We start from the raw sequence: 10,000 nt of genomic DNA on the forward strand, positions 1-10,000 counted from the left end.
ACGCACTGGTTGGAGTCTACGGACGCAAGGGCCTCCCGCCCTCCCACACACAGGTACAGCCTGCTCTGATCAGGAGAATACAAAGTGTAGGCTGACAGGTCCGTGTGCAGTCTGATACATTCAAAAGAAATGTCTGCTCCATGTTTAATTTCTGTGTAGTCTAGAATACATTATCTGTTCATTATGCCCAAAAGATGTTCCATATTTAGTATTATTAGTAAACTGGTCAATATTACCCCATTTGTAATATAATCTGCCAAATCCACCCAATTGGGATGTTTGTAGCCTTAGGATCCCGCATTTACTTATGAAAACAGTGTTTTTTAAAGCATTTGATCAATGGTCCCTAATGATCCAGATTTAGGAAAAACAATATCCCTTTGGACAAACACCCCCATGATGAGAGCTAACCATGGGAAGTAGTGGAATGACTATCCTATACATTGATCTGTACTGGCTGTTCTCTCCTTTGACCAGAGGGCATCGCGGTCAACTTAGTCGAGCACTGTTACCATATTTGCTTTGATTCTGAAATCAGTATGTGAATATTCAGAGTAAAGCTTCACAAGGCCGCAGGCTGATTCCAATGAGATCTTATTATTCACCGTGGGGCTCATGTGGACAGTGGACAAGGCCAGCTCTCACCAGGCTGCCGTGTCTCTCTTCCTCCTCGCTCCCGTTCCAGTATGACTTTGTGGAGCTCCTGGACGGCAGCCGGCTCCTGTCCAAGGAGAAGCGCTCCCTCAGCGACGCGGAGGCCGGCCGCGGCCACGCCCCCAGCACCCGCGAGGGAGATGGCCTCCGGGCGGCCCGCCGCGCCCGCTCCGTCAACGTGCATGAGGCCGGCTTCATCCAGTTCATGGACACGGGGATCTGGCATCTGGCCTTCTACAACGACGGGAGGAACGGCGAGCAGGTCTCCTACAACACCATCGTCATTGGTACGTTTGTGGAGTCTGAAATGGACTGTGGGCAAGATGGCTTATTTAATCCACGTCAGGATTGTAGAGTTTGTCTTCTTTAAAAGTAGAGAAATTGACTTCTTTTGGCCCGCACAGCAGGAGCACTTTATCTCTCTGATGGCCCCAAGAAACTCTGCCAAAAGGCATTGAGATCTCACTGATAAGGTCAAAACCGACTGCCAAGACGTTGAATTGATTGTCTTCCTTTGTTAATTAAGACATATCGAATGAGTGGAATGAAATGTCTTGGCAAGAAACAGCAGAAGTGAGTATTCTGCCTATATTTCCTCATTTTCTATTTTTATTCCTATCTCAGAGTCAATTATGGAGTGCCCTCAGAATTGTCATGGCAACGGAGATTGTCTCTCGGGAACGTGTCACTGTTTTCCAGGTTTCCTTGGGCCTGACTGTTCTAGAGGTAGGATGATCACGCCCACAATGCAAGCATTTCACTGCACTTTATTCATGTTCTGCCCAACATATGCACACACCTACGCATCAAAAAATCGAAAGCGTCACACAAAGAACCATTGTGCATGTTGTCCATTGTGTTACACAGGAAGATGTTCAACCATAGCTGATCATGTTTGGAACAGCTGAAAATGTGTCATTCACATGTTGCTATAAGATTAATGTTTAATCTTAAAACTGGTACAATTTCCATATATAGTCTGTCTCTTTAGATTTTGTAGCAAATTTATCAAACACATTCATCTGTTAAAATGATCTTCTGCCCTTATTATATCCCTTGTCTCTTGGAGAGTATAAAAATATCAATAAATTTGAGATCACTATACCCTGGTTTCAATATGGTATTGAGTCTCACAACAGCCATTATGACTGTTGACGTATGGATTATTACGCAATGAATATTGCATGAGACAATGAAAATCCAATCCATTTGAGAACCCTAGACTCTGTTCTCCAATATTGTATTGTTTCTTAAAACAAACATACAGTAGTATTGTTATTTCAGGATTGAATACCTTCTATCTATATCGCGAGCCACGTTGGGGTCTTTATCTTAACCGTCCTGTCTTTCGGATAAACCTTTTCAAACTCCACGCCCCCTGATTTGACCCTGCCCCTCCCTGTGCCCCCCTCCCCATGGCCCCCAGCTGCATGCCCCTTGCTGTGCAGCGGAAACGGGCAGTACTCGCGCGGCCGCTGCCAGTGCTACAGCGGCTGGAAGGGCACCGAGTGCGACGTTCCGTCCAACCAGTGCGTGGACATCCACTGCGGCGGGCACGGCGTCTGCATCGTGGGCGCCTGCATCTGTAACACGGGCTACAAGGGGGACAACTGTGAAGAAGGTAGGACACGGGACCCTCCCCGGATGCACACGCTCCGCGTGGTAGCGTGCATCGCTAGGCTATGTCAGCCACTCGTGATCAACCCTTAATACAGGGAGTGGAGAGGGCTCAGTGTGCGCTGAGCAATAATACACAAGTGGTGACGTTCATCTCTAATGCCGTTAACTAAGTAAGGGTTTTAATAAACAAGCCATGAGTGGAATGCATGATCACGGGCTGATTTCTAGTACTTTGCTTGCTCAATGTGCACTTTCTCACCCGAGTTGGGCTTCAATGCAATGCACTGCATCACAAACTTAACCACCTTACTGCCTCAGGAACGGTTTATTGTTGGCGTTCAGCAGTTTAGAAGGTCGTCTTATTTGGCTTCTTAAGTCAATCAGGCAAATAGAACAAACCGTTATGGTTTGTGTGTGTGTGTGTGTGTGTGTGTGTGTGTGTGTGTGTGTGTGTGTGTGTGTGTGTGTGTGTGTGTGTGTGTGTGTGTGTGTGTGTGTGTGTGTGTGTGGGTGTGTGTGTGTGTGTGTGTGTGTGTGTGTGGTGTGTGTGTGTGTGTGTGTGTGTGTGTGTATGTGTGTGTGTGTGTGTGTGTGTGTGTGTGTGTGTGTGTGTGTGTGTGTGTGTGTGTGTGTGTGTGTGTGTGTGTGTGTGTTTATGTGTGTTTGCGCACACATGTAAACACTCAAAGTGGGTCCCATGGATTCAGGTGTGTGTGTGTGTGTGTTTATGTGTGTGTGCACACATACGTCAACACTGTCAAAGTGGGTCCCATGGATTCGGGCGGTAGATGGTAACCTGGACATTGTTTTAATGGATGTGGGCACGACGGGGGATTTAGGTGAAAAAAAAGCTAGTAAGATATTAAAGGAATTTACCTTCTCCTTCACCAAATCTACATCAGGATGTAGTGCAGCTCCCTCACACAAGGAGAAAACAGGAACATCTGGATAACACGCATCACTAGAATAATTAAATCAAATGATAGACTCAAAATAATGTTATTATATATATCTTCTAACAATACCACATCCCCATAGCAACATGTCGTCTTGCATGTTTGGTTTGCCGTCCTGCCGTTTAGGTATGTTAGTTTGTCCCCTGTGGGTCTGCCTGCGGTCTACTGTCTGGTCCTGGGGAACGCAGCCTCACCATCACTTACAACCTGACTCCAGGACCTACACAGTATGCAGTGTCTCTTGAAGCACCATGTGCTCCATGGCTGTGTTGTTCCTCCCCTAGTGGACTGCATCGACCCCAGCTGCTCGGCCCACGGCGTGTGTATCCACGGCGAGTGTCACTGTCAGCCCGGCTGGGGCGGGGCCAGCTGCGAGCTGGCCAAGGCCATGTGTCCCGACCAGTGCTCCGGACACGGGACGCACGACGCCGAGAGCAGCACCTGCGCTTGCGACCAGAACTGGACCGGGCCCGACTGCTCCCTGGGTGAGCGCTCACCGCAGATCTGGTGGTTTTTGTTTAACAAAATGTGCACCTCTGCTTTTATCTCCCATAGCTGGGGATTGTCCTCGCTCATCGGGGCTGTTGTCTTTGTTGTTTTGTGAGAGTACTAAAATTACCATTTCAATGACATTTACATATCTGGTAATGCTTTTATTCGTGATAGTGGCTGATGAAGTGGTGAGCTGGGCAGAAATTCATCAGGAGGTGCATTCATTCAAAGATGAATAAATGAATGGATGAATGGAGGGATAACAAGATATAAATACATTTGAGAATATCGCTCCTAAATCTTAATGGGACCTAGCCTGTTCAACCTAGCGTAGCTCTTTTAAAATAGGAACATTTGTGCGAGAGATTCTATTTCGATTACTTATTTCACCCTCCTGGAATCTTTTTTTATTAATTAAATGTCTGTAATGTCATTCTGTAATTAATGTTGGGTGCAGATGTCCCTCATTAAAATGAAACCGACACAACGATGTAATTGAAAAGATTGCGTCTCAGATAAGTGGGGTTAAAATATGGTTTTATTCCATTTTGACTCACTAACTTAAGAAGAGAAATGAGGCCAAGGGTGAGAAAAACATGCAAAGGCATAATGAACTGAAGAAACGTGGCAGCATTTCAATTCATAAAGAAAGGACAAATTATTTAGGGAAGGCAAGGTGAGGGGTAGTGAGGTAGAGAGAGACAGAAATAGAGCAAATAAAAGAGGAAAACTATGGTACGGTGAAAAGTTGAATGCAGAATCGCAACAGATGGCTTTGACAAAAACAAGCAATCGTGCAAGCACTGTACGTTTGCGTGTGTGTGTGTGTGTGTGTGTGTGTGTGTGTGTGTGTGTGTGTGTGTGTGTGTGTGTGTGTGTGTGTGTGTGTGTGTGTGTGTGTGTGTGTGTGTGTGTGTGTGTGTGTGTGTGTGTGTGTGTGTGTGTGCGTTTGTATTGTATTGGTATGGACTCAGACACCTTGCATCATCTTTTCAAATCCATCTGACACACACACACACACACACGCTTTTTCATATTTGTTACACAAACAATGCACACATGCACGCATCATTTTCACTCCTGTTCTTGACCTTTGACTGAATCTGTCAAAATCCAAACATGACCACATGTTCACGCATTCGCACCCAGGCATAAATATACACCCACCCTGAGGCTGGGTATGCCTTTCCAAACACGGCTGCGTCTTGTTTCAAACAACCGTTAGTGTGTGTGTGTATGTGTGTGTGTGTGTGTGTGTGTGTGTGTGTGTGTGTGTGTGTGTGTGTGTGTGTGTGTGTGTGTGTGTGTGTGTGTGTGTGTGTGTGTGTGTGTGTGTGTGTGTGTGTGTGTGTGTGTGTGTGCGCACGTTCAATGACAAGCATTCAATTACATGCACACGGTTGTCCTTGAATTCGGCAGAAAGACATATCTTCTTCACCTCACCTTTTAATGTATTTACTTTTATTGGCCTAGACATTAAAGATTGATTACCACAGTATGTTAAAAAAAATCATTGATGAATGGACTACATTTATACAGCGCTTTTCTGACCAGTGGTCAATGAAAGCGCTTTACAATATTGCCTAACATTCACTCATTCATAAACATATTCATTACAGTGTCCACAATGCAAGGTGACAGCCAGCTTGTCGGGAGCATTTAGGGTGAGGTGATTTGCTCAAGGCCACCTCGAAACTCAGCTAGGAGGGGCCGGGGCGTGAACTAGCAACCTTCAAGTTACCATTCAACCCCCTCTCCCTCCTGAGCCCCATGCCGCCCTAGACTTTAGATGCTTTTGTTGCAGGCTTGAGGGACTACACATCTATATCCAGTCCCTCTCCAGGCATCCCGACCTCCTTATGTTTGCATTCTTATGTCTTCTCTGCTCTCTGTCCAACCGACTTCATCAGCCACTAGACACCCTTTTCCAAGTGACACCTGACGTTCCTGAGCAGGCTATATTTTTCTGTGGACTGAATGAAGAATTTATAATGTCATGTTTGCTCTGCAGTCATTCTGCTCAAATCAATACTGTTACGTGATGGGCTGTGATGCAGCAGTCAATTGCACTTGTCATACAAACTGGTCTCTTATAGGCATTTTTCCCTATATATTGTGCAAAACCTTTATCATCCAAACAACATGGTTAAAGGACAATACAGGTCTGGTGATGAAACCATTGAAACTCTCTCTCATGGCATCACTAAAACATCCATTACCCATGTCATTTTACCAAAGGACTTTGTTGTGCCGATTCTGCCCGAGAGCATTTAGCGGGCGTGCGCTCCCCCACAAATACAAACAACAGCAGTAGCACTTTGGTAGCATTAGCTCAAACTGGGAGCAGCCTGGTTTGTACGCTAATTCAAACAGACTTGTTACTTTATTTGAAGTGCATCTGGTAGAGGAGGATGAAGAGATCACCCCGAGCTATTGCGACCACAGTGCTTCTGCTCATGTGTACGCCCAGGATTCCTCCGTCATTCCAATCATGCATTAAAGCCCTCAAAATAATCAAAAACAATCAATGAACCAAAAGCCAAGTACGTTTTTGGCCCTCTGTGTGTCATTCAAGCATCTACCTCACACTGCTTTCATGCACACATTTTGTGTGAGCGCCAATAACATCGGCATTCATAATTCATCCGGGAAATGAACAACAGTTTCTAAGGTACACATTTCTGTTTTTTTTTTAAATGATTAAGACTTGTACTATAAATGTAAATAAGGTGCCAGCATGCACAGAAAAGCACCAAAATAGAGCTTGTTCATTAAACAAAGAACTGTACAGAGAGCCCCTACAGAGGTCTGGGCTGAGCCTCTCTTCATAGAAACATCCAGAATGCTCCTGGAAAGAATCAGCGCGGTGAAGTGATACATGTAACGGGTGTGTCAGTGAAGCCGTAAAAGACTGTTGCGATGGTTCCGCCCCCAGACCAAGCCACAAATAAACACAGAGGCATCACTGCAGCGGGCCGGTCAACCCTGTGTGTGTGTGTGTGTGTGTGTGTGTGTTGACAGAGGTGTGCACCGTGGACTGCGGCAGCCGGGGGGTGTGCTACGGGGGGCAGTGCCGCTGCGAGGAGGGCTGGACGGGCACCGTGTGTGACCAGAAGGCCTGTCATCCCCTCTGCACCAAGAACGGCATTTGCAAGGATGGCAAGTGTGAGTGCGACCAGGGATGGACCGGGGAGCACTGCAATATTGGTGAGGCATACATACACACACAAACACACACACACACACACAAACACATAAACACACACATTATTCTAATATTGTGTCACAAGACAGAAACCATGTTCGGTTAAACAATTATCTCTCCTAATGACAACCTGCCGTAAAGAGAGCACCATATTACAATAATAAAGAGTTTTTGTCAATCTGACAGCCTCACTGTCAACCTCCACTTGCTATTAAAAGCAGATGCAGCTTTAAGCAGGCATCATACTTATTTATTACTTTCCAGAAGAGAACTCACACACACAGACACACAGACACAAACACATACACACACACACACACATCACACACACACACACACACACACACACACACACACACACACACACACACACACACACACATACACGCACACACACAAACACACCGTTTTTTTCAGTTAAACATCTCATTTTCAATCCATAGGGCCACCCTAGGCATAGATAGACATTATGTGATGTAAGCTATAAGCACACATGCGCTTATGCGTGAAAGTACACTCACACACACACACACACACACACACACACACACACACACACACACACACACACACACACACACACACACACACACACACACACACACACACACACACACACACACACACACGAGAGAATTGGTTGACAGATGGGAAAGGAATGCACTCAATGCTTCTCGCCAAACTCTCTGTCTTTATGTTCTCTGTGGATCAACTACTCAGACCTCCTTCTGAACTCTATTTCTCTGGCTCTCTGTCTGACTAGCTCTCTCTCTCTCTCTCTCTCTCTCTCTCTCTCTCTCTCTCTCTCTCTCTCTCTCTCTCTCTCTCTCTCTCTCTCTCTCACTTCCTCTTGCTTCTCAACAGCCTCATTATTCTCCTTCTTTAAATCTGAATGGGTTATTTGGAAATATTCACCTGTTCATTGTGTCTGCTTTGTAGAAGGATGTATATGTGTGTGTGTGTGTGTGTGTGTGTGTGTGTGTGTGTGTGTGTGTGTGTGTGTGTGTGTGTGGTGTGGTGTGTGTGTGTGTGTGTGTGTGTGTGTGTGTGTGTGTGTGTGTGTGTGTGTGTGTGTGTGTGTGTGTGTGTGTGTGTGTGTGTGTGTGTGTGTGTGTGGGCATGAGTGTCCATGCACGTGAGCTTGTGATAATTGTGCCAAAGTTAAATACTCAACATCCCTTTCCAATCCAGCAAACTAATTGGTCCTTCCCCAAACAGGTGGTAAACAATTCCCATTAATCCTCTATTCTAGTATTTTTTCAGTAGAACGCTTTTTAGGTTAAAACACCCTTTTACTTAGTGTAAACATTCTCTGTCTGTGTCTCTTTTTTAAACCAATTGGTAGAAAATATATATTTACTTTTAGATTCCTTTTTCTCACCCTAGACCTGTTCCTTCTAGACCTGGTCTAGACCTTGTCCTTCTAGACCTGGTCCTTCTAGACCTGGTCTAGTCCTGGTCCTTCTAGCCCCCTCGTCCTTCAAGTCCTGGTCTAATCCTGGTCCTTCTAGTCCTGGTCTTATCCTGGTCCTTCTAGACCTGATATAGTCCTGGTCCTTCTAGTCCTGGTCCTTCTAGAACTGGTCCTTCTAGACCTGGTCCTTCTAGACCTGGTCCTTCTAGTCCTAGTCTAGTCCTGGTCCTTCTAGAACTGTTCCTTCTAGACCTGGTCCTTCTAGACCTGGTCCTTCTAGTCCTGGTCCTTCTAGTCCTGGTCTAGACCTGGTCCTTCTAGACCTGGTCCTTCTATTCCTGGTCTAGTCCTGGTCCTTCTAGCCCCCTGGTCCTTCTAGTCCTGGTCCTTCTAGTCCTGGTCCTTCTAGAACCATGGTCCTTCTAGAACCCTGGTCCTTCTAGAACTGATCCTTCTAGACCTCGTCCTTCTAGAACTGGTCCTTCTAATCCTGGTCCTTCTAGACCTGGTCTAGACATGGTCCTTCTAGTTTATAGTCCTGGTCCGGTCATGGTCTAGTCCTGGTCCTTCTAGTCCCCTGGTCCTTCTAATACTGGTCCTTCTAGTCCTAGTCCTTGTCCTTGCAGCCAGTAGCCCCCTGGTCCTTGTAGTCCTTCTGGTCCTAATCCATGTTATTCTGTGTGATTGCTGTCCTTCCTGCTGCCTACAGCCTCTTCTGTACTAAACAGCTCTCTCTTCTCTTTCTGCCTTTGTTTCTGAAGCTCACAACCCGGACATAAGAGTAAAAGGTACTGTGCTTTTGACTCTTCCTGTATTTACCCCACCCCTTCTTTTCCTCCCAACCTCCTGGTTTTATTTTGATTCATTATTCACTGTGGAGCTGGTAATGCTAATGAGTCCGGCTGGAAATGTCTCCTTATATTCCCTTTTCTATCCTCATCTCATCTCAGCCGTTTTCCCCTGAATGTGAAGTGCTTCTGTTGTGTGACTGACTGGCGAAGGCACAGGCTTGTATTTTCACTAATTTGCAGAAGCCAGAGTATTGTGTGGAATCAACTGAACCCATGTTGTTCGACCTCTAAATGTGGGCTTAATGTATTCGTATATCAAATATCAAGTGCCTATTACTCCAATGCCCCTTGCTTTGCTACTTAATGTTGTACACTTATTTTTCTATTTTATTTTATTTTATTCTAATGTTTTGTCACGCGCACCCATACACCAATACAGCCCTCCCACCAACCCCCCCCTTCCACACACACACACACACACACACACACACACACACACACACACACACACACACACACACACACACACACACACACACAAACACACACACACACACACACACACACACACACACACACACACACACACACACACACACACACACACACACACACACACACACACACACACACACACACACACACACACACACAGACAAACACACACACATCAAAGTTATTTGCGATTGTTTTTTTACGTTTGTTCCGTTTGTTCAGAGGGAAATTAATCATGATTGATGTTTGCTTTTAAACCCCAAATGCCTTAAGTTGTCAATTGGAATAGACACAATGAACGCCGAGACAGACAGTGTTTTTGAGTAACTGGTGAAGATATGTTGGTTAAGTAGGTTAGTTTATTCAGAACATC

The 10,000-nt window shown here is 45.6% G+C and overlaps 1 protein-coding gene across 2 annotated transcripts in view; it reads left to right on the top strand.

Annotated features, from left to right (window-relative positions):
- tenm3 (teneurin transmembrane protein 3) overlaps window positions 1-10,000 on the top strand; it is a 140,828-nt gene that overhangs the window by 57,494 nt on the left and 73,334 nt on the right. For both annotated transcript variants that reach the window (XM_056585538.1, XM_056585529.1), the window contains 6 exons: window positions 1-53; window positions 686-941; window positions 1,279-1,380; window positions 2,081-2,275; window positions 3,515-3,715; window positions 6,744-6,929. The exon at window positions 1-53 is cut by the window's left edge and continues 72 nt beyond it. In XM_056585538.1, coding sequence (XP_056441513.1) covers window positions 1-53; window positions 686-941; window positions 1,279-1,380; window positions 2,081-2,275; window positions 3,515-3,715; window positions 6,744-6,929 — 993 coding nt within the window. The remainder of the gene's footprint in view (window positions 54-685; window positions 942-1,278; window positions 1,381-2,080; window positions 2,276-3,514; window positions 3,716-6,743; window positions 6,930-10,000) is intronic.

Source organism: Gadus chalcogrammus, chromosome 3, assembly GCF_026213295.1.
Source record: "Gadus chalcogrammus isolate NIFS_2021 chromosome 3, NIFS_Gcha_1.0, whole genome shotgun sequence".
Lineage (NCBI taxonomy): Eukaryota > Metazoa > Chordata > Actinopteri > Gadiformes > Gadidae > Gadus > Gadus chalcogrammus.